The 25,987-nt window shown below is 42.4% G+C and overlaps 1 protein-coding gene across 2 annotated transcripts in view; it reads right to left on the bottom strand.

Annotated features, from left to right (window-relative positions):
- Positions 1-25,987, bottom strand: part of SPEF2 (sperm flagellar 2) — a 77,034-nt gene that overhangs the window by 49,616 nt on the left and 1,431 nt on the right. For both annotated transcript variants that reach the window (XM_075411373.1, XM_075411372.1), the window contains exons 3-9: positions 19,667-19,919; positions 17,963-18,133; positions 16,246-16,386; positions 15,164-15,243; positions 14,033-14,249; positions 2,029-2,217; positions 734-921 (exon numbers count right to left, since the gene is read on the bottom strand). In XM_075411373.1, coding sequence (XP_075267488.1) covers positions 734-921; positions 2,029-2,217; positions 14,033-14,249; positions 15,164-15,243; positions 16,246-16,386; positions 17,963-18,133; positions 19,667-19,919 — 1,239 coding nt within the window. The remainder of the gene's footprint in view (positions 1-733; positions 922-2,028; positions 2,218-14,032; positions 14,250-15,163; positions 15,244-16,245; positions 16,387-17,962; positions 18,134-19,666; positions 19,920-25,987) is intronic.

A 25,987-nucleotide genomic window follows, 5' to 3' on the forward strand; every position in this document is an offset into this window, starting at 1 on the left:
TAAATTTTATATTACATATATTTCATACAGTTACAGCTGTATTATTTTAACACACAATTACACCAAAAGGCAATGGAGATTCTGGCATACTTTCTAATGCTGTAAACCTTACCCCATAGTCTAATTGCTGAATACTGATGGAAGAACAACAGCAACAATGCCCCACTCTGTGTTCTGTGTTCCTCCTACAGCACAGGTACTTGGAAGTTACTGCCTTTTTAAGACTTTCTCAGAAACCCTGTGCAATTAGGGCACATCAGAAAAGGGAATCACAGCATATAAGACTTGAAAGATTTTGGACTGAGTTGCTACTCTTGGGACAGTCCAGGCGAGTTGATATATCTTAGGAAATTCTTTCTATCATACTGAGGAAGCTTTCAGCTAGAGGAGAAATCTAGAATGAGATCAGTACCACTCAGTTTTTAACTTTTAAACTAAGGAATTGTTCATAAAAAGAGAAGTCAGTAGTCCACAAGCAGTAGAACTAGTCTCCTAAGGACTGAATTTAGCTGAGTTTTGAATAAATTATGGTAAGGCTTTAGCATGAGTTCACTCGGTATTGCACATCAGTGAACTTAATATCACTGCTTTCCCATGCAAACGAATTGGAGCTGTCCTGTAAGATATCTAAGAATCTAACATGATATGTTTCTGGTGCTTAAACCAGTGTGAATAATGAAGCCTAATAGTTACCTAACAGTGATTGGTTTTGCCTGAAAACTACCATACTCACTTGTTTGTCAGTATACGATATTCTCCTACTTTTGTTGACAAATCAATTATTTGGTCGATAACTTCCCAACACATAGAATAATGCTTTCTATAACGAGCCTGAGCTCTTTCAATGGCAATTTTCTCATGACGTTCTTTTTGTTTGATAATTTCTTCTTCATAATCAATTTTTTCTTGTTTCGCCAGAGCCTAGAATTTTTTGAAAGAGTAAATTTAAAATTGCAAAGAAAATGAAAGTGCAGAAGTGCACAATCCTAGAAACAAAAATGAACTTGCTCATTTAACTCAAGAAATGAGACCAGCTAGATTCTCACCAGAGCTGGATAGCCAGGAAGCAGATTAACGCATACAGAAATCTAAAAATTTCTATTCATTTTACAAGTTCCAGTTTGCTTTCTAACCATGAAAATGTAATGAAATAAAGAAGAAATATATTAATTCTTTCATGAAAAACAGATTAAGAACATATTCAGTGCTTGGGTGACAGTGAAACATGAAATGATGCTGTCAATTCTTCCTGAGGAACAACTATATAGATGCATTGGCAAAGACTTAGTTGCAGTGAAATCCACAATGAAATCCTCATTTAGAATATGTGACAAGTAATTTAATTTACAAGATTCTGATCTGCAAATAATTTTATGTTACTGATGCTGTTTGATCTTTCAGAAAGACCTCTGGTCACAGTAGAAAATTATCAGCAGTTCCTGCGATGGTGTGTTTCTTTGGGCCAAAAGCATACTGAAAGAGATGTTGTAATCAATAGCTACAGCTACTGCTTACACAGGACTCCAGCTGTGTTGGAAGATTTTGAGGTGCTAATTGTTTTTGGCAGGAGCAAAGTAAGATTGCTACCGCCACATTATGGATAGCCTGCTATGGGCATAGCACCTGGCAGTTTGCCACAGGATTATGAATTCTTCTAATTTATTAACCAACTCCAAGATCCCGGGTAAAAATCAGTACTGATAAGTGAAACTCCTCCAGCAGCTGTCAAAAATGGATGTTAACAGATTTTATCTAAAAGTGAAAACATGATTCTTGAAACACAATTTTATATCACTGCCTTTCATCATTTTGCCTCTACAAGACTGTGCCTTTTAACCTCAGCACACAGAGATACTTCCCTACAAAGTCAAAATTAGTTTGGAGGAAAAGATTAGAGTTAGGCTTTAAGTTGTTCGGTTTTACCCCTTATTAACTTAGTTGTAACTAAACCTAGATAAAAGCAATACATTAATCAGGAATGGTGCTGTAACAGTCCTACAGCAATTCAGAGAGCATACAATCTTTTACCGCTTCTCTGTCAAGAGCTTCCTGGAACTCTCTGAGTCGTCTTTCTTCATATTGTTTTTCCCTGAAAACTCTGTTTTGCCTTAACACCTCTTTTTCATGTCGAACATGCATGAGTTGAACAGCAATCCTCTGCTCCTGTTGAGACTGTCTCATTAGTCTGTAAGTCAGTTGCTCCTCCCGGTAAGCCTCCTAAAAGATAAAAAAGTAATAGTACTAAACATAGCTTATAAACTATTTCATAGACAACTCATCAGTGTCTCATATAAGAAATATGAAGGGAAACATATAACAGCACTTACCTGCTCATTTGATACATAAATCTGGAACAATATACATATCTATTGAGTACTATTTTTGTAAACTATACTAGAATTGTAGAACTATGCAACTGAATTCTAAATATGTCTTGACTGAGATACTCAGTAAAAATACATTTGTTGAGATTAACTCAATTTTAACTTGGATGTTTCCTGTGTGCAAAGAAACTGCAGCATATTTCAAATAATTGCCTCTGAATGTAAAGATATACCCTTTCCTCAAATCATTAACCAGTCATAATTTTACTTACTTATCCCTGCTCTCCACCAGTCCCCATTCTCAGTCACACTGTGCTGAATCCTTGATCAGTCTATTCTTCCACAGGTTTGAACTTTTTCCTTCTTTCCTGGGATTTGGGTACTTACCTCCTCAATTCAGGAGACTGGGAATACAGGTAGGCATTCAGAACAGAGGGAAAGACTTCTAGGTAAGAGGTTTAGTGAATGCAAAGAATCCCCTATTCAGTACTACATGAAAATCATTCTGAACCATTGCTTGAAGCATGGGCGGTACGTACAGACATTATGCAAGCTGTGGACTGTTAATTTTCAAAGTACTTCACAAAACATAATAGTATCTTCTCACTACTACACTTCTCTATACTGTTCTTGGTATTTAAACTAACCCTTAACCCAACCTAAAGTTTTGTCTCACTACTTTCACAGTCCAGCACTACTTCTGAGTTCTAAAGCAAAAGCACCAGCTTGCCTTTCATGCCCTGTTGCCAAATACCACTCCTAGAGAAGAATTTTAGACGAAGTTTCTGGTTCTCTAGACATTTGTTTCAGATGCAGGAAAACTCCTATGAAATGTAAGTTCAAATGTAAGGACCTAGACTGGGAACTGATCTGAAGATCAAATTAATTTTCCTAAGAATAGAGGAAGAGGTAAAGCCCGCCAGCAGTAGTATGAAAAACAAACAAAAATCAAGTATTGCTTCTATTTTCTTTTAATATGGATTTACTTCAGCTGTCTGTGACTGTGACAAGGCAGAACACATTACATAAATTCAACCACAAATGAAAATTCAGACTAGAGGTCTAGATCTGTGCTACACAATGCAACCAAGATATGTGTAATAGACTTTTAACACAAAACGTGGCTATAACAAAACTCTCTGTATTTCTAAGTTCCTTCGCCTTTACAACTGCTGAGAATAAAACACATTCCATTTAAATACCGATGACTTGAAAAGACTAAACTGATACAAAAATCCCTCAACATTTTGCTTATTTTAGCTAAAACGTGAGCTTTGCACTCCCCTTTCCCAGCACTGAATCTCATGACACTGCATGATACTTCTAATGGCAAAGACGTGATCATCTCGGGATTTAATCCCAGAGTATTTCACCTGCATGCAATATTGTCCCTGCAAATCTTATCACAAAATGGGGATCTAATTTTGAATGTGTTTTTTTTTACTCTATTTGTAGTGTACTATTTGTACACTATTTTTCTATTCACAGAATTATCATCATGCATCCAACTGAAATGGAAAACAATGCAATAGCAACAACCTGATATGTGTATTTTCCTATTAATGTGTCATTTGATATAGTTTAGGGGACAATAGCACTCCCTGCTGAAGAGTTAATCTGTCCATTTGTCTCTTATATGCATAAAATCAAGGAAATAAAAGGAGATATGATGCCATTTGCTGCCTCTGTTCTATTCACTCCTTCTTTGGACTCAGTATTTTATTAAGAATTCAAAGAACAGTAGAAGCACAGACTTTGCTTCCTATTACAAGTAAATATCCATTCTTTTCTTCAGTTGCAACTGCTTATCCACAACTATGGATTAGCACAGCATCACATACTCCACTGGAGGAAAATGATGTTTAAATCCTAATTCACAGAGGATTGAAGGAGGCACCCTAACAGAGTGGTCATTTGTCATACTCAAACCATCAACTCTATGGTGCAAATAGTTGGCCCGTGAGAAATCAAAGTACCTCATACAGGTGAATGCGCTCTTTATAAAGCAAATGGGAAGATGCTCCTTCAGAACACTTCAGAGCACCCAAAAAAGACTTTTTCTTTGTTAATTGAAGGGTAGAGAATTTTGATAATCAAATCAAATATTTGGACATGCTGAGTAAGCCTAAAAAGAGCCAGTAGAAAATTTCTGAGGAGCAGGAACATCTGAAAAGGCAATTAACTCAGAGCTACACAATGGACAAATTAGGAATCAGAACACCAAACATAATTTCAAAACGGGTGGATATTGGATAGAGGAGTGAAGCATCTGTAACTATCTTTCACACAAAGTACTGAAAGCTAACATTCAAAAGTTCTGAAACTTCTGGGCATACTAGGAGACATAATAAAAATGGCAGTATAATTTTTTGACCCAACATTTTACATCAACTTCTTCACAGAGGACTGTGAAGTGTTGAAGAAATCGTAACTATTGTAAATGGGACGTCTCAGAAATAATTTGAAAAATTACTACAAAGTAAGCATAATACACACCTTTTTTTCAGTTTACCTGCTTAAGACAACAGTGGCATCCAGTGGCCAAGCATTAATGTGTCTGTGTTTCATGTTATTCATACATAATTACTATACTGAGTTTTTCTATTTTTCTATTCCTTTATTAATTTTCAATAAAAATGAAACAACTCTGCCCTGTTGTGTAGTCATAAGTTTTATGACCAAAAGTGTAGCTTAGCATACATAAATCTATTCATTGACAAGCAGCAGTCTAGTAACAATTCACTTCCCCTCCCATTTTCATCTTCTCAATTTATCACTGACAGCAACTTCTTTGATAACTTTTTCAATTCAGAGAGATAAAATCTGAACAGAGCATTTAAAAATAACAAGTACTTAGAACAAATACTTTGTGGAAATGTTGGTGATAAAAGATTCGGCTGGGATGAAGCCACGTCATTGTCAAATACTTTAAACCCCTGTTAAATCTGACTGGCATCACACTGTGCTCCACATAGAGAAGTGTCATGCAATATTAAAGCATTTTTTCTCCCAGATTCTGACTTCTACTACAGCTCGTAGTGTGCCAAAACTCAAAAAAGGAACAAGATTCCTTTAGTAGAGGTTTATACATATGGACTTCAAACATATTAAAGCACTCCAAAGTGAGGAAATTCACTTGACTCTAAATGATCCTATTCCCTGTGTTCAAGTTTTATGCAGTATAGGTAAAAACCTGACCTTCATTTCTACAAGAAAGCTACAATTTCAGCCTCCAAATCCTTTTTGGTTCAATGTCTAATGAAGGTAGAAAGTAATTTTCACTTACTTTTCGTTTGTTTGGTTTTTTTAACAGAAAATATCTCAATTTGCTTCACAATTCTCTAAATCAAACAACACCTAATATCTGAAATCTCACAGAGTTCCAACCAGCCACCTCTTCTCCTGCTAATTTAGAATCAAATTAGCATTAAATAGATTCTCTGATCTGGTCAGACTACTGTCCCAGTCAACTGCTCTCTTGTCTTTCCTTCTAATTCCTGCAGTCCGTGACTTCTATTGCTCTTGCACCAATGCTGAGTTTTCTTCCTGGGAAGTTAGGAACACTATCACTACTTTTGCCTTGCCTTGGAGCCTCACTGGAGCCAGTCTGATTGGCAGTATGCTGCAAAAATTCCTCCATCTTCAAACTGGCAAGTCTCCTACTACAACTGCAGGCGAACTGGCTACCTGATCTCCTCGACAGCACTGGCTGGCTTTGCTGGCTTAAAGCTGCTGTATCCACCAAATGTGCCAGTGATTTCTGCTGACCACATGGCCATCAACGGATAGACATGGCTATTGGAACCACTAATCCAGGCTGCTGGGGTTACGCTAGGGCTGCAGCAGCTGATAACAGGTTAAGAGCTAGTTTTGGTACTACAGTGATTTCAGACAACTAGGACACAAAAATTCTTCCTGGCCTATGCATATCAACAAGAACCTCACACAGAGTCTCTTTCAGTGACAGCTCAGAGACAGGATACCTGCACAGATGGACTCTTGGTCTAAGCCACTACAGGTGTTCTTATTTTTTCACAGAATATAGCTCTAGGATAGGTATTGAGAAGTCATCTAACTTCTAGATGCCTACCCCAACAAATATAATTTTTTCTTAACAACTCCAAAAACATCCATTAAATGCCAATGCTCAAAAATATGTATGTTGTCATGGTTTGGCTACGGCCAGCAACAAAAGCGCCACGCGGCCACCCCTCCCCCCACTGGGGTGCAGAGGAGAAAGGAAAAAAACAGGCAGAAACTGGTGGGTCGGGATAAGGGCAGTTTAACAGAACAGCAAACAGAGGGAACAACAACAATACAGATAAAGGGAATACACAACACAAAACAGACCGCACAACAGAGCCGTTCTCCACGACCGCTGCCGCAGCGCGCTCCCGAGCCGCAAGTGAGTTCCTGCCACCCAGCTCCCCCCCACCGGAACCCAGCAAGACGGCACATGGTATGGAATACCCGGCTCTGTTTGGCCAGGTGGGGTCAGCCCACCGGGCTGTGTCCCTTCCTGGAGTCTGGTGAAAATTAACCCCGTCCTGGCCAAACCCAGGACATTATCCACCTCTTATTCCATACCATCTACGTCATGCCCAGGTCCCCCATTGTCCAGTTGATCACCACCACTTCTCCTGTCTGCAGATACCATTCCCTTTGTCTATGGGTCATCACTCTAAAGTGTCTGTTGAGTTCATTTAATCCATGACTTGGGGCTCCATCTGTCGTAATGGTCTTCTGTGGCAGGGGAGGTGATGTGTGGTGATGGGTGGTCACTTGCTGCATCTGGAGCTCATGGCTGATGTATCTGGTGCGGCCCATGCCCATAGTCTGCAGGAGATGTTGATCTTGATGAAGTTGCTGGGTGCCAGTTGTTGAAAACCAGGTCCAGTTCCATCATCGCTGTGCTCTGCTAGGTTTCATCAAAAAGTTCATCCTTCTTTAATCTGGACAAGTCTTACTATGCTACTACTGGTATAACATATAACAATTACAACAGTGATAACAGAATGACAGGGTTATTTTAACAATTAACTTTCTACAATTTATTTATGGACTGTTCTCCCCCAAAATCAAATCCCTATGAGGTACACATCGGACTTCCCCATCCTTCTGCATTACCCACCAGGTACACCCAGGTCCTTGAGCAAAAGCAATCCCGCGGACGGGCTTGCCTTTGCCCGAGGCAGGACTAACCCAAACCGTCTTCCCTAACATGTTCCGCATGTGCACTACAGGGACTTTATCTCCTTCTGCGGGGCGCTGAGGTTTTGACTAGGCAGGACCAGCCCGGTTGGTGGATCCCCTGGTGTTAACCAACCAGGTGGCTTTGCTAAATTAGTACCCCAACTTTTGAAAGTTCCACCCCCCATTGCTCTCAAAGTGGTTTTTAGCAGCCCATTGTACCGCTCGATCTTTCCAGAGGATGGGGCATGGTAGGGGATGTGATACACCCACTCGATACCATGTTCTTTGGCCCAGGTCTCTATGAGGCTGTTACGAAAGTGAGTCCCGTTGTCTGACTCAGTTCTTTTGGGGGTGCCATGTCACAACAGGACTTGTTTTTCAAAGCCCGGGATGGTATTACGGGCGGTGGCATGGGGCACAGGGTAGGTTTCCAGCCATCTGGTGGTGGCCTCCACCATTGTGAGCACATAGCGCTTGCCTTGGCGGGTTTGTGGCAGTGTGATGTAGTCAATCTGCCAAGCCCTCCCATATTTATATTTTAGCCATCGTCCTCCATATCACTGAGGCTTTACCTGCTGGGCTTGCTTGATTGCAGTGCATGTTTCACATTCATGGATAACCTGTGCGATGGTGTCCATGGTCAAGTCCACCCCTCGGTCACGAGCCCATCTGTATGTCGCGTCTCTTCCTTGGTGGCCCGAGGTGTCATGGGCCCACCGAGGTATGAATAGTGCACCCTTATGTTGCCAGTCCAGATCCACCTGAGCCACTTCAATTTTGGCAGTCTGATCCACCTTGTGGTTGTTTTGATGTTCCTCAGTGGCCCGACTCTTAGGGACGTGGGCGTCCACGTGACGCACTTTTACAACCAACTGCTCCAGACGGGCAGCAATATCTTGCCACAATGGGGCAGCCCAGATAGGTTTCCCTCTGCACTGCCAGTTGTTCTTCTTCCATTGCTGCAGCCACCCCCACAAGGCACTGGCCACCATTCAGGGGTTGGTATAAAGATTGCCACTCGAGAGAAGTGACCAGTGCTCTATGTCTAAAGCCAGCTGGATAGCTTTCACCTCTGCAAACTGGCTCGACTTACCTTCTGCCTCGGCCGTTTCCACGACTTGTTGTGTAGGGCTCCGTACAGCAGCCTTCCACCTCCGCTGCTTCCCCACAATGCGACAGGACCCATCCGTGAACAGGGCATACTGTTTCTCATCTTCTGGCAGCTTGTTATACAGTGGGGCCTCTTCATGTGTCACCTCCTCCTCTGGTGATGCTCCAAAATCTTTGCCTTCTGGCCAGTCCATGATTACCTCCAGAATTCCTGGGCGACTCGGGTTTCCCATTTGGGCATGATGGGTGATCAGCGCGACCCACTTACTCCACGTAGCATCGGTGGCATGATGCGTAGAGGGGACCCTCTCTTTGAACATCCAGCCCAGGACCGGCAATCGTGGTGCTAGGAGGAGCTGTGCTTCAGTGCCCACCACTTCTGAAGCAGCTCGAACGCCTTCATATGCTGCCAGAATCTCTTTTTCAGTGGGAGTATAGCGGGCCTCGGATCCTTTGTATCCCCGGCTCCAAAACCCCAGGGGTCAACCTCGAGTCTCCCCTGGTGCTTTCTGCCAGAGACTCCAGGGTGGGCCATTCTCCCCGGCTGCAGTGCAGAGCACTTTTATAACATCTTGCCCTGACCAGACTGGACCAAGGGCTACGGCATGAACTATCTCCCATTTAATCTGCTCAAATGCCTGCCGTTGCTCAGGGCCCCATTCAAAATCATTCTTCTTCCGGGTCACATGGTACAGAGGACTTACAATGTGGCTGTAATTTGGGATGTGCATCCTCCAAAAACCCACAACACCCAGGAAGGCCTGTGCTTCCTTTTTGCTGGTTGGTGGAGACATAGCTGCTCTTTTGTTGATGACATCCATTGGGATTTGACGACGCCCATCCTGCCATTCTATCCCCAAAAACTGGATCTCTTGCGCAGGTCCCTTGACTTTACTTCGCTTTATGGCAAAACCGGCTTTCAGAAGGATCTGAACTATTTTCTCCCCTTTCTCAAAAACCTCCTCCGCTGTGTCACCCCATACAATGATGTCATCGATGTACTGCAGATGTTCTGGAGCTTCACCCTTTTCCAGTGCAGTCTGGATTAGTCCATGGCAGATGGTGGGACTGTGTTTCCACCCCTGCGGCAGTCGATTCCAGGTGTACTGGATGCCCCTCCAGGTGAAGGCAAACTGTGGCCTGTACTCTGCTGCCAAAGGGATGGAGAAGAATGCATTAGCGATGTCAATTGTCGCGTACCACTTGGCTGCCTTTGACTCCAGCTGATATTGAAGTTCTATAGCGTGTCTGGCACAGCAGCACTCAGCGGTGGTGTGACTTCATTCAGGCCACGGTAGTCTATTGTCAGTCTCCACTCTCCAGTAGATTTTCTCACTGGCCATATGAGACTACTAAAGGGTGAGCGAGTTTTGCTGATCACTCCTTGACTCTCCAGCTGGCGGATCAGCTGATGAATGGGGAGAAGGGAGTCTCGGTTGGTACGATACTGTCGCCAGTGCACCGCTGTGGTCGCGATTAGCACCTGTTGTTCTTCAACCCTCAGCAACCCCACAACAGAAGGATCCGTTGTCTCCGAGACACCAGGCAAAATGGACAGCTGTTTAATTTCTTCCGTCTCCACAGCAGCTATGCCAAAAGCCCACCAATACCCCTTTGGGTCTTTGAAATACCCTCTCCTAAGATAGTCCATCCCAAGGATGCACGGAACCTCGGGGCCAGTTACAATGGGTTGCTTCTGCCAGTCCTGCCCAGTGAGGCTCACTTCAGCCTCCAATACAGTCAGCTCTTGGGACCCCCCTGTCACTCCTGAAATGCAAATGGACTCTGACCCTTTGAAATCTGATGGCATTAAAGTACACTGTGCACCAGTGTCCACTAGAGCTTTATACTCTTGTGGATCTGACGTGCCAGGCCACCGAATCCACACCGTCCAATAAACACGGTTGTCCCTTTCCTCCACCTGGCTGGAGGCAGGGCCCCTCTAATCCTGGTCAGAGAATTTGCTGCTCACTTGCTGTAAGAATGACTTGGAGGTCCCCTCCAGAGGATCGGAATCAAGATCAAACTGCCTACCTGGTCTTGAGACCTGGCTGCTGGAAACTGGAGCAGCATTTTTCCTAAGAGAATCCCCTTTGGTGATTGTTTTACCTCGCAACTCACGTACTCGTGCCTCTAGACTTGAGGTGGGTTTTCCATCCCACTTCCTCATGTCCTCTCTGTGGTCACGCAGGTAAAACCACAGGGTGCCCTGTTGTGTGTAGCCTCTGTGTCCTCTCTCCTGAGCAGAGGAACACTTGACCCTAATAGCTGAGATGCTGGCTCGTACAGGTGGGGAGTAGGACATGCTGTCTTCGAGTCGCTGGACCTTCTGGGACAATTTCTCCACGGCTGAAACGAGGGAGCAAGAGAGGCTTTCTTCATATTGCCGGAGTCAGACAGCCACCTCATCCACTGTTGGTGCCTCCTCACCTTGCCAGTCTAGTACTGCCAGTGAGTTGGCATATGAGGATTGTGCACTCCGCACAAACTTCCTCCATATAGATGCTGTGCACTGGACTTCAACTGGGTCTGTGGGTACCTGCTCATCGTCTGGTTCATAGTAAACCAGCTCCTGCACAGCTAATTCCCTCAAGTACTGAATACCCCTTTCCATATTGGTCCACTTGCCAGGATAGCATACAAAATCATCACTGAAGGGGTACCTCTCCCTCACGCCTGACAGAAGTCTCCTCCAGAAGCTGAGGACTTGTTCCTTTTTCCCAACGGCCTTGTCAATGCCCCCATCCCTGGCCAGGGATCCCAGCTGCTTGGCTTCCTTGCCTTCTAATTCCAAGCTGCTGGCCCCGTTATCCCAGCACCACAGCAGCCAGGTGGCAATGTGCTCGCCTGGGTGGCGGCTGAAATCTTTCCGCATGTTTCGCAGCTTGCCCAGGGACAGGGACCGGATGATGATCTCTGTCTCTATCTCCTGTGATGAACATGGCTCATTGTCGTCCCTCCCGGAGCGATCTGCTCTCTTTGCATCTTTGTTTTACGGGGGTGACTGCTACCGGCACAGGTTGGTCATTGGGCTCAGCCGCAATGCCTGTGGCTGCAGCTGGGACTGGAGCCACTGCTTTGCCCACTGGGGAAACCAGGGCCGCCCCTGCAATCGTGGCAGTGGTGGTGCCGGTCGGGGGGGCTGTGACTGCCTGCTGGGCTGGAGGGGCTGCAGGGCCGGCTGGGGGGGCAGCACCAGTCGCAGTGCCTGCCACTTCGTTGCCCCCCCTTTCCCTTTAAGGCACTGAACAGTGTTGAACAGGGCTCGGTAGGCGTGGGCCAGACCCCAGCACGTTGTGGTGATTTGTGTCTCTGGAGTTCCCAGGGTGGCAGCACACTTTTTTCAGATATTTCACTAGTTCGTCTGGATTCTGCACTTGCTCAGGGTGAGTTTAAAAAACACCGGGGGTGTCCACTGCCCTAGGTACTTGCCCATGCTGTCCCACACACCCAGCCACTCACAGCTATCCAGCCCTGGGGCAGGTCTCTGCACATGTTCTTAACGACTTGTTTAACCCTAAACAAAACCTGAAACCCATTCAGGAGGCAGAACAATAGCAGCGTGCTGGCCTGAGCATCCCACGGGTACTCGAAATTCTCAAAAGCCGTTAGGACCAGCCTGAAGGAGAGAGGTGGGGTGAAAGAGTGGGGGAAGGTATCCCCTCCGGTTTTCCCCACAGAATGGGTTTGATTATTAACAAATTCTAAGACCTAGGATCTGAGGTATGGAAATGACCGCAGTGCTGCATGCAAATACAAGCCTAATTTCATGCACAGTGATGTTATCATGTCATAAGTCGATATCGTACAGTAGAGCAAAATTGTCATCCTGATCTTTTTCCCCGAGGTAATAAACAGCACGGCAACGAACACATACAGCAAATAAGGATTCAAAAACCACAGCCATCTGATCAAAGTCAGCAACATTTTTTAACGGAGACTATTTAACTAACACAATAAATGCGTATAACAAAAATTAACAAAAATCTAAGAAAGCTGCTTTAACACCCACTGCTCAGCCCTGCTGTTATCCCTGCCCCACGTTGGGCGCCAAATTTAATGTTATGGTGTGGCTGCGGCCGGCAACAAAAGCGCCACGTGGCCACCCCTCCCCCTGCCGTGGTGTGGAGGAGAATGGAAAGAAACAGGCAGAAACCGGTGGGTTGTGGGTCGGGATAAGAGCAGTTTAACAGAACAGCAAACAAAGGCAACAGTAACAACAACGATACGGATAAGGGGAATACACAAAACAAAACAGATTGCACAACAGAGCCACTCTCCATGACCGCCGCCAAAGTGCGCTCCCAAGCCGCGAGTGAGTTCCCCCCGCCCCGCTCCCCCCCAACAGAACCCAGCATGATGGCACATGGTATGGAATACCCGGCTCTGTTTGGCCAGGTGGGGTCAGCCCGCCCAGCTGTGCCCCTTCCTGGAGTCCGGTGAAAATTAACCCTGTCCTGGCCAAACCCAGGACCTATGTGTGTATATATCATTTCATACTTTTCAGAGATGTTACACATCTTAAGTGCTATTATTGTGCAACAGCAGTGGAGACATGCTCAGCTGTAGTGGGTTCAATACATACAATCTAAGCTAAGGACTCACAGTGCAATACTACGGTAAAAGATAACTAGATATCACAGAAACGCAGTAATTTACAAGGCTCTGTTTCATGCAACCATTACTAAAGAGAACATCTGTGAAGTCAGTAAGGTAAGAGCTGCTTTTTGAATGAGGAATATCTCAGGAGGAATCTGAAAAGCCTTGTGCTTTACAGGACCGGATTGAAATGGAATAACCTGCAACATCCATTTTCAGACACAATGCAGATATCGTCCCAAGATATCTCTTCTATTCCGTAACACATCAAAAAAATTAAAGCTCTGATATGCAAAATAAGCTTTGCTTCTTCATATTACCCAGCACAATAATTTCAGAATTCATCCAGTCCAGATCTAAAACTTTACATGACACATTTGTAAATACAGATTTTCAACCCAGGAATGTGTTTGTTGTTTTTTAATTAGTACCTTCTTCAGAACCAGAATACTTTTGATAGTTTTCAGTTCAACTTGGGTGGGGTGGACACAGGGTAGAAAATAGAAGGCAGGTCTTCAACTGATTTTTAATAATCTTAGCTCTGCTGCCTTCATTTGATCTTTTATGATATAAAGGATCAGCTATGACATAAAGGTGATGAGAAAGAATGGACAACTTTCCATATTTTTCCAAGGAAAGACAATGGTTGGCGTAAAAGTTATTTTCAGTGATAAGTGTATACACCTCCCTTTATCCCCTCCAAATTTTATTCAACCCTCCAAAAACACTGTTCTTTTATATTGGTAAGCAAATTTTTAGATTACTAATTGTGCATGGGTTATACACTTCAGTATGCGTTTTCTCACCTCTTGTGCTTCATGTGCTAGTAACTGTTCCGTTAGCATTTTTCGCCGTCTCTTTTCTCGTTGTTGTCTAGCAAACATATCTTCCTCCAAACGTTTTTGAATTTTTCTTACATATTCATCGTCTGAATAAATATTTAACAGCTCAGTTGCTGTCTGTGCTGTCATTTCTAGGGTTGTTGCTTGCAGCTTCTGTGTTTGCAATGATTCTTCTGTACCACTGATTGAAAAGATGAAACAGAAAAAGATCACTGAAATTATAGGAATTGTAGTTCCTAGAGGTGTTTTCATGCAGATCCATACGTAGTTATGTGCAAGTCTGACAAACGCAAAACAGAATTATTTTGGCCACCACTCTTTGTAGGTGCTGTGCCTACACTCTTTGTAGGCACTTTGGCTAGTTCTTGATGCCTTTGTGCTTCACAATCACCACTAAGTCCAGACGAGGGCTCCAGCACTGACTTGAGCTGCCAGTTAATTCATTTGCTAATATTAAAGGCAAATTCTGCAGAAACAGGAAATTAGGATGGCTTAGAATATCAAAGAAAGATGGGTTACTTTTCAATAAATCCATACACTCGGAGTGCAGAATCACAGGTTGTTTACACACAGAAGTATCCGCAGCAGTATGCACGAATGCCAGTTCTTCCAAGTATGGTATACATATCACTAAAGGAGGATAGAATGGCTATTACTTAAAACTATTCATAAATAAATCAACATACAGATAACATAACTCTAAGAAGAAAGATTACTTCTATTTTCCTTGAAATGTGTTACTGTGTACCTAGATCCAGAACCATTCTCTTCTCTCTGCGAGTGTAACTGACCTGACAGATTCAAGGACTGAAATGAACAGAGATGCACTTTGTGCCCTTCCTTGCTCCATATATGGCAAAAAGGAGAGAAGGAAGCTTGTGCCATCCGTACTACAACTATAGGTAATGCAAAAAGAGTGTAACAGTGCCGAAGCTGGAATATTTGCAATGCTAATGGGACAACCACTCAAAGGAAGATCACAGTTTCAGTTAAACAAGCCATTACATTTTCTTCAAGTAGTGGTAGTAGGCATCAATAGTAGGCATCTGAGGTAGGATCCCGTCTAAGCTTAACAATCTAATATCCAAATATTACCTGTCAGTGACTTGGCTGTACCCTGCAGAGGCATTTCCTGCCATAGATGTCTCAAACTTTTTAATCTCCTTGTATGTGTCCTAAGGAATAACACAAAATTTAACATTTCTTTTCTCTTTGCAAATCATTATAAGGAAGGTTCAACACACTAACCATGAGGGAATTATTTTTATGTCATATTAGTACAACATAAATGTTTACACTAAAAAATATATTAAGCATCAGGAAAAAGGCAAGACTATTTCCTTCTTCTGTCTTTCATTTTCTTCCATCCCTCTTTTTCTTAGCTGTACCTATGTCCACCAGACAGAAAATCCTAGGTTTTCATGCTGTTCATTCTGCAGGATAATTCTGATTTTATATAAGACTAGCATCCCACCATTCAGGCATTTGAAACAAGACATTCTGGGCTATGATCTGCTTTAGATTTAGTAGCTTAAATTCATCCTGGTAGTTACTCAGGCAACTATGTTCCTACATTCTATATTTAAATGCATTTGTCTCAGTCGTGCAGCTGAAAAAACTGGTAATATTTGGACTCCTACTGACAACATGGTCCATGAACTGTAAGATTACTATCCAAATACTCTTCAGCTCTAGAAATTTTTTTAATTGCTGTATTGCTGTCATCTCTTGATTTTATCTGAGACTATTGTCAATTTCAACTATTACTAACATTTTTGATAGAGCAGACAGTTTTATAGTGTGTTACAGAAGTGTTCATATATTATGGAGCAAAACGTCATGCACAAATGAGAAGGAAACACTAATGATTTTACTTCATATATTCTACTCAGTAGCCTAGAAGCTAAAATACTGTCAGCAATTCAAATAGTATGTACCTATGGTATTTATTCAGTAAGCACTTTCTCTCACATGAAAATAAATTTTTCCTAAGTAACAAATGCAGAATCATAGTCATATACATATTTTCACTGGTTAAGTCTATCATATTTTTTTAAGTTATATCAGCAAATTTTGGATGGTACAAGTAGAATACTTGTAAGTGTAAATGCTCCCAGAACATCCTGTGTTTTGCAAGTTCATATAATTAATACTGAAAGACTATACTTGATAGTTACCTCTGCTTCTCTTTTCTTCTTTAAGAATGCTTTGGCTTCAATAGCTTTTATGGTGCGGTTTGGTGGTGGCTTTGGAACCTGTATAATGGCTGCTTGAATCCTGGCCATTATTTCATTTTGTCTCCTCCTTCCTATGCGATGCTGAATATTCAACATCATATGTTCAGATACTTGAGTTGAAACAAAGCACACCGTATGGCTCTAATATACTACCTATATCTATGAAGCAAATGTAATTAAGCCATAAGGAAAAAAATCTTCTAGGAAGAAAGTAGAAGAGCATATCAGGCTTCAGGCTTGAGCAAATTACTTTCCTATTTTTAAAATGAATCACTAAAACACACAAAAGCAAAAAATTCTTTATCTTTTGTCCACAGTTAAATCTTGTCTTCAGAATATTCTCAGCCACCGTACTCATAAATCACCATTTTTCTGTCAAGAAACAGACGTTGCAAAATGCTTTTGAAATAAAAGTATCATTCTACTTTCTGCATAATTTGACAGTTTAGCGATATGCTAGTATATGTTCTCAAGATTTGAGGATGAAGGTACATTTCTTACATACATAAGTATGATTATCAGAAATTGGTACATTGATATATATTGTGTCCATATTAACAAATGGTGGTGCAATGAAAACACATATGTAAAGAAAAACAGTTTCTGTCTAGTGCCTAATAGGCATTTTAGGGCTTGTATTAATTTCTAGCTCTAATACAGTACTTGTTTCAGGTCAAAATTTAGCACAGAAACTGAGAATATCAGTTTCCTGGTACAGAAACTAAGAATATCGTTAGGTAATACCACCACCAAACAATGAGTCTCAGATGCTCAGAAAGTAATAAACATTTAAATTACACTAAGTGCACCACAGATACATGCAGTTAAAAGGGGAACTAAGTGGAACAAAAGTTTTTTTACAAAGCATCACAGAAAATTAAAAAATAAATATGTAACACATCAAATATTAAAAATTTTATTCTAAAATTTCATTATGAAAATATTTTGGGTATTGCTTGTATTTTCTTTTCTAGACACATTTAGGGACCTTTTTTTTTTCTTTTTCTTGTTCATGCAATAGCAATACAACAGCTATATAACCACAGCAAGACTCTCTCCCCTAATTAGCCATACAAAATGCATCTCAAACAAGTCAATTTTCATTGTGGTTCAACAGCCCTTGGATAGGTGGCCAGTTCCTCTACAAAAACTATGGGCTGTACTTTGGATAAGTGTTCCTTTATCTTAAGAAATTAGTTCCTCTTTTTTGCTTTATCAGAACAGCTACACAGAGCTTCATGATGCTCTGAAGTATTACCAACTATGGGTCCCCTTCCCTGAGTCTTTTTCCCGCTTTTGAACAACGCTTCACCTTTTCTTCACAAGTGAAGGTCACAAGCCTCTTTTACAAGGACACCTTAAATACATAGTTGTGAAATTTACACTTTGTCTTCAAATCTATAAATATTTTCCATGCACAACAATACACAAACACTCTTAAGCAATTTTTAAATATTGATGTTTTTAAGGGTCTTAGGACACTGGCTTTACATCTACATATTGATGACTTCCATGTGTACTCCTTTTCTTTGTTTTTGCGTAAACATGACTGTGTAGCACAGAATTAACAAGCATTCACACTGGCTTTAGCTAAGTCATTATGTACATGACCTTAAGAAAACACTTCTTTAGAAGTCTGTAAAAACTAAGTAGTCACCTTTTCAGTGTCTTGGGCTCTTCGTTCCTCTTGGAGCTTCTGAACTTTCTGTTGTTCTGCAATGTGTATACGAGCTATTTTATCTTCTATTGCCTTAGCTTTCATTTCAAAATGCTCCGAAATCTGCTGTAGTTGCAAATCAGCCTCAAGTGGCACTAAAGTTTTCAAACGCTAAAATTAAGCCCCAAACAATGGTCAGAAACAGTAAAAAACATATTTAAATATGATAATTTTGCAATAGTAAACTGTGTTTACCTGTGTTAATGCAAACAGAACAACATCTAAACATGGTAGAATATTTTTCAGAAAAACAGAACTAGCTCCATTGAAGATAACATGCAGATTTTAACTGAACAATGCCAGACTTTATCTAGTTCGGAGAACAGGAGGCTGAGGGGTGACTTCATTGCTCTGTGCAGCTTCCTGATGAGGGGACGTGCAGAGGGAGGTGCTGAGGTCTTCTCTCTGGGATCCAGCTACAGGATGCGCAGGAATGACTCTCAGTTGTATCAGGGGAGGCTCAAACTCAACATTAGTAAACATTTCTCTACCAAGAGGTGGCCAAACATGGCAACATGCTTCCTAGGGAGGTGGTCGATGCCCCAAGCCTGTCAGTGTTTCAGAGGCATTTGGACAATGCCCTTAATAACATGCTTTAAGTTTTGGTCAACCCCGAAGTGGTCAGGCCATTGGACTAGATGATCACTGCAGTCACTTCCAACTGAACTATTCTAATCTATTAAAACTGATTTACAGAAAATTCAACTTAAACGTAAGAAAAAAAAAAAAATTACTGAAAGGGTAATAAACAGTTTGCCCAGACAGACTGCGAAGTTTCCATCTTTGGAGATATTCAAAACCCATCTGAACAAGGTCCAGAGCAACCTGCCCTAGTTTACATTGCTTAGAGCAGAGGGATGGATTACGTGGCCTCCAAAGGCCCCTTCCAATCTCAACTATTCTACAATTCAAACGTCATGCAGAACCTATCTATTGACAGGAGCTAGCCTCAGTTGCTTTATCTTCAAGCTATCCATCTATACGTGAAGGGATTTTTCAATTCTTTGGTACTATCCTTGCACTTGTTGGTAAACTTCCTGCTTGTAGACTATTATTCAGGAAGCATGCCAGAAAAAATGTGAAATTTCACCCAACTAAATTTGATTCAGGATATATAGCTTCTTGAAGATTTTTCATCATGATAAACTATGGTCTGCACATGCTGAACATGATCGTTGAAGGCAAGAAGAACATTCTTAGCAGAACCTATTACATCAGTACTGGCTTCCTCTTAGACACTCTCTTATCCCTTTGTTTTTTCCTCCTTGCATTATTCAGCAAATGGTTATTGCAGACTGGAGTGCAGTATAAATATATGGAGACACATGCAACAGAAGGAATCAAACCACTGTGGCACAAAGCTCAACATCATTATAAATTAGTTTCCTGGAGGGATAGTCTAAATTGATACCTAAACTGCAATGCAGTCTGCAATCTGTACTGATCAAATGAGTAAGATGGCAGCTACTGAACAACTACTATCCTTTGTTTCTATATGTATTTTAAGTCTGGAGAAAGCTTAAAAACAGAGGAGGTAACACAGAATGAACCAAAACAAAGGAACACTAAACACAGATGATCATTATCCTCATGAGTCACAGGTGGCAATGCAATCCCATTGTTTATCTATGTATAGTTACTTACCTCTCGATACAAAACACTTTCAATAGACTTAAGCTTTGCAGTTGCTGCAGGTCTCATTGCTTCCATGGCTACTCCAGTGAGCTTTGCCTTTCTCTTTTTTTCTAAAGCAATATACAATTCATATAAAAGCTTTGTTGCAGCCCCATGCTGTCCTGTCATTATGTCTTGGGCCACATTCTCATTAAACTGTACACCAAGGAAGTGAAGCGTGGACTCCAGGCGAGAAAAATTGTTAAGTTTTGCATTTGCAAGCCTATATGATTAAAACCAACAACAACAACAGCAACAAAAAGTCAGAACATAAACTTATTTTCAGTTTCAACTTTCTCTAATAAGCATAGTCATGACATGTAACAAACCTGTAGAAGGGGGAAAAACCACAGAGGAGTTCCTTAAAGTAGTGTGATACACACTTTGGCCTAGGTTTTTATACTGCAGTACATGTAACTGGATCAGTCTACTAGGAATAATTTTTGGAAAAAAGTATAGACTGCATTGGGCTATATAAATCTTGATACATGCACACACAAAGTGCATCTGACAACAAAATCTTACCTCCAATAACAGCTAATTGTATACCATCCACAAAAAGTACAAAGAATTAGAATGAAGTTTCTGTATTAACTGTATCAATCCACTTGAGCTCTATCCAGCCAAAATATAGGAAATTATAAAAAAAAGTCTATATAATCTATTAACCCTCACAACACGTTGTCGTATTTCTTCCTTAATAAAAAGAAACAGACATATGGGTTGGAGTAGTGTTGAAAACAAAAACTATGGTCTCAATGAGCAAAATTTACATTCAAAACTGAAAGCGTGGATTGTAGATTAATGTTTTTCTTGATATGTAGATTATCCTGTGGAAGCACTCAAGATCAGTATTATACAGGCCAAAAGCCAATAACAATAAATTACCAATGTATCACAATAAACACAACAAATTTCATCCAACAAATCCGTAACTTCAAGCTGAGTCAGAACGTGCTTTCTATACTGCTCTATCACTTGAGTTCACAACAGTTCCTTCACATGAACCAACAAGCTTCTGAGGTCAGCCAAGCTACAGCATAATTCTACAAAAACATCCTATTTTAATTTAAGGCCTTCTGGTGGCATAGTATTCACCTTATTTTACATATATTCCTAGTCCAGTAGCTCTTTATTCTCACTATAATAGACCATGCCATATTTCTTACACAATTGTATATAACTGTGGCTTACAACTATTGAACATCTTTATGCCATTGATTTAAGATTCAGGTGAGCCCTGTTGTCAGAAATCACCTCGCATGCATTCAGAAACTGTGGTGATATCACCTCTTAACTTTTTATTCTTTATGAAGATCAGATGGAATTTCTTAAACCTGCCTCATAATCCAAAAAATGTTGTGAATTCTTCTTTCAAGATCATTGTAAGATTTGAGGAAGAACTATAATATTTCGTTTTTCTAATACAGACAGCCAAATTGGTAAAAATTTTCCATTAGTATTCCTTTTTAAAATAGCGTTACTTTCTCAATTATTCCTTTGCTTCCACATGCAAGCACTGCCCATCATAAGCAGATAATATAGTTAAGTAGACCTTGACTAGTTAGTCACAATGACCCCACATTTGTTTCTGTTAGTGCCATCTAGATTACAGTTACCCATTCTAAAAAAAAAGGGAATCTACATTTCTCCCACCATCACCCCAAAAGGTATGATTTTGCCCTGGGCTGTGCTAAAACACATTAAAGTGACACCAGTTTACCAAATGATCCATGAATAACAGGCTTTTCCTTAATAGCACACTCCAAATTTTAGAAGTATTTCATTATAGATACTATGCAAGATTAGACAGTCACAAGTTCTTGCAGGATTCCAGAACGATACAATGACTATTACACAGTAATAATTGCCTTTACATGCAGAAAAAATATCTTGGAATTGAGACAACATTGCCTCAATTCTCAATAGTTGTCAGAAGATCATTGTCAATAATTATTAGAAAAGGATATAATGAAGAAAGCTGAAAACACCAAATTATCTTTACAAAGTCATTAAGTACCATGGTAAAGAACATCACACACAGTCCTCCTTTCTCTCGTACGCTAAATACTGAGGTATTTCTAGACATTGACAAGATTCCCCTCAGGCCTTCTCTTCTGCAGGCTGAATGGTCCCAGCTGTCTCAGCCTCCTCTTGTATGTCAGATACTCCAAGACCTTAGTATTCATCTGGGCCTTTCTCTGGACCTGCCCCAACACACCCGTGTCTTTCTTGCACTGGGGAGTCCTGAACTGGACACAGCATTCCAGATATGGTCTCACCAGGGCTGCATCTTCTTAATGTAGTCCAAGATGCTGTTTGCTTTCTTTGCTGCAGGGGCACATTGCTGGCTCATGGTCAACTTCTCCTGCAGGACCTCCAGGCCCTTTTCTGTAAAGCTGCTTTCAAGACAGTTGCCCCCCCCCCCCCCCCCCCCCCCCCCCCCCCCCGATGCAGAACTTTGCATTTCCCTTTGCTGAACTAGATGAGATTCCTCTCAGCCATTTTCCCCAGCCCATCAAGGTCCTTTTGAGTGGCAACACAACCACCTGTGTATCAACCACTCCTACCAGTTTTGTATTGTCTACAAACTTGCTGAAGGGTGCACTCTGTCCATTCAGGCAGGTCATTAATGAAGACATTAAACAATACTGGTTTCAGAATTAGCCCTCAGGCTACACCACCAGTCACTGCCCCTCAGCTGTACTTCACACTGCTGATCACAACCCCTTGAGCCTGACAGTTCAGTCAGGTTTCAGTTCACCTCAGTGTCCACTTACCTAGTCCATACCTCACCAGCTTGTCTATGAGGATGTTAAGGAAGACGGTGTCAAAATTAAAGGAAAACAGAATATGCTGATCTTCTCTCAACCACTGAGCCTGCCACCTCACTGCAGAGGGCTGTGAGGTTAGTAAGGCATGATTTCCCTTTCATACATCCATCCTGACAACTCCCAGTCATCTTCTCGCCCATAATATGCCTGGAAATGGTTTCCATGCTTATTTGCTCTGTCACTTCCCAGGAATGAGGTGAGGCTGGTGGGCTTGTACATCCCCAGTTTCTCCTTCTTGCTGTCCTTGAAAAGAGGAGTGACAGTCGCATTCTTCCAGTCCTAGGGAATCTCCCCCAGTCACCACAACCTTTCAGAGACTATGGAGAGTGACCTAGCAATGACATCAGCCAGCTCCCGCAGCACATGTGGGTATATGCCATCAGGTCCCCTGGACTTGCGTATTTCCAGTTTATTTAAATGTTCCTTAAGCTGATCCTCCTTCACCAAGGGTAAACCTTTGTTGTTATAGACTTTCCTGCTAGTCTCAGGGTCTTGGGATTTCTGAGTGTGAGTTTTACCAGTAGAGACCAAGAAAGGGAAGGCGCTAAACATCTCAGCCTTTTGCACAATTTTTTTTCCACTGGGTCCTGTGCTCCAGTCAGCAGCAGGCTCATGTTTTCTCTAGCCTTCCTCTTGCTGTGCAGATACCTGTAGAAGTCCCTCTGGTTGCCCTCCACATCCCTCACCAGTTTTGACTCCTAATGGATGTTGGCTTTCCTAAAGCCATTCCTGCACACTCAGACAGTGTCCCTGTGTTCCTCCTGGGTCACCCGACCCTGCTTCCACATCCTGTATGCTTCCTTTTTGTGTTTGAGTTTTGTCAGCAGCACCTTACTCATCTATTCCTGCCTCCTGCTGCGTTTGCTCAGTTTTCTTCACACGCAGATGGACCATTCTTGAGATTGGATGAGGTGATACCTGGGGAGGTGAGGAGTCCATCAGCTGTCCTGGACCCCTCTTCTCTCCAGGACCATTTTACAAAGGATTCTTCCAAGCAGACCCTTGAACAAGTCAAATCTGCTCTCCTGAAGTCTAGGGTTGTGATGCTGCTATTTAGCTTGTTCACTGCTATCAAGATCACGAACTCCACCATCTCACGGTCACTGTATTCAGTGCTGCCCCCGACCTTCCTTGTTTGTACCTACTAGGTTCAGGAAAACACCTCACCTCTTCAGCTCCTCAATCACATGTCTCAGGAAGGTATCATCAACGCACTCCAGTAACCTCCTGCATTGCTTGTGCCTGGTGGTATTGCTCTTCCAGCAGACACCAACTTGGTTAATGTTTCCCATCCAGACCAAAGTCTGTGAAAATGAGAATTCTTCCAGCTGTCTCAAGAAAATCTTAGGTACTTCTTCCTGCTCAAGCAGTCTGTGGTGAACAGTCACCACAGCATCACCCAATTTGGTCTTTCCTCTAATCCCAACCCATAAGTTCTTAACTGGTTCATCATCTGTCCCAAGGCAGAGCTCTGTGCATTTTCTCTGCTCTCTCACATAAAAGGCCACTCCTCCTCCTGCTCCCCTTCTTGGCCTGTCCTTCCTACAGAGCCTATATCCAGCCACGGCAGCACTCCAGTTGTGCAAGCTATCCAACCACCTCTCTGTGAGTCCAGTGATACCATAGTCCTGCAACTGCACACAGGCCTCTAATTCCTCCCACTTGTTCCCCATAAACAGGTACTCCAGAGAGGCAGCCAGTTGTGTTGATTTCCCAGAAAAAGTGTGAGTGCTTCTCCAATAACACTGTCTTCTCACCGCTTGCTTAACTGCATAAATACACTTGGGCGGGGGGAGCAGCCTTTTGCACTGTTCTGCCCCTCTTGTTCACATCACCCTCCACCTCTTGCTTGCCAGTCTAGGCCATCACTTCCTGAGTTACTTGAGAGTTATTACCTTCTTCCCCCCTCATTACTAGTATAAAGCTATCCTCAGCAAGCTTGCCAGCCTGTTGAGAGAGATGCTTTTGTCCAGCTTGGTCAGGTGGAACCCATCTCTTTTTAGCAGTCCTCCTTCTTCAACCACCTGTTCACCGGTAGAATCTATCCACTCTCCATTGAGTGCTTCCACCTCACCAGCAGAACTAAAGAAAAAAAAACCCTGGGTCCCAATGCCTTTGACTTTTGCCCCAGAACCACACAGCTACTTTTGATACGCTCCAGGTCTCTCTGGCAGTATCCTTAGTGGTCATGTAGAAGAGCAGCACAGGTAACACTGCAAGGGCTGGATAAGCCTCCTTAGTCCTGGACATGAACCTCGAGGAAGCAGTAAACCCTCCTAGCTAGCATGTGAGGTCAGCAGATAGGGGCCTCCACCTCCTGCAGCAGAAAGTCTCCCACTACTATCACTCACCTTTTCTTCCTGGTGCTCCTATATGCTTCAGACGGGAACCTTCCTTCTCTTGCCAGAAGTTGCAAGCTGCCAGTCTTTTCCTTTTCACAACCCAATAAGCACAGATTCTGCCTGCCTCTCCTCAGTACAGCTGCATGTTCAGGTTCCTGTACCTGTACTGTCTCAGACAAGATCCAGTCAACCTTCTTTTCATTGCTGACAGTCTACTGACCTCCTTCTACAGCAGCTTTACTTGGTGACACAGATCCTCCACGAGCACACACCTCTGCAAGCAAAGCCACCACCTCCCCCTGCCCAAAGCTCAGTAAAGACTCTGGGCATTCCCTACAGCCTGGGACATGAAGAATTGCCTCCTTTTTTTGGAGAGCAATCTGAGTTGAGGCCTCTGACATTCCAAGTAGTTGCTCCAGTGAGTACTGGGGATCATGTCCTTTCATGCATCACCACCTTTGCTGAGCTCACATACGCTTAGATGAGTTTCTAAATGCTTCTTGAACCTGCTGAAGTGCATTTTCACTGATTGCACCTCCCTAATCAGAAGTCAGCTGGGGACAAAAGCTCAAAGCACCCTTTTATCAGGAACAGTTGACAGAACTTGTCAGAAGCTGCTAGAGATTTCTCGAAGTAAAAGCCTCCTGAAGCTATCCTTTCCCAGCAGCAGTAGGCACCCTAAAGTTCCTTGAAGAGTTACCAGACGTTCTCTGGTGATCCCAGAAATTCCTGAGAGATCTAGAAGTGCTGGAAGCAGAGCCCAAAAACTGCTGTGCAAAACTGCTGTATTTGGTGGCTGCCTCTGTTAACTGTGCTGAAGCTGCTCTCCTACAAGTTGGTGGGACTTAGATAGGAAAGTGTATAAACAATTGAGAAGCACAAAGAACATAAAAAAAAGGTTCAGAAGAAACAGGAAGTAGATGTACAGCCTGGCACACTTGATACACATGTGCAACAAGGTCTACCCTTTGCCAAAACGGAGTATAAGCCAAGGAACTCCATGAACTGCATCATGAACATACAAAGGCTCACAGATCTGCAGAAGACTTTTCAACTTCCTGTTTGTTTTTTTTATTTCCTTCTTCATTGTGGATATGACACCAGCTTATTTGTAA

Source organism: Opisthocomus hoazin, chromosome Z (genome assembly GCF_030867145.1).
Source record: "Opisthocomus hoazin isolate bOpiHoa1 chromosome Z, bOpiHoa1.hap1, whole genome shotgun sequence".
In the NCBI taxonomy this organism is placed as follows: Eukaryota; Metazoa; Chordata; class Aves; order Opisthocomiformes; family Opisthocomidae; genus Opisthocomus; species Opisthocomus hoazin.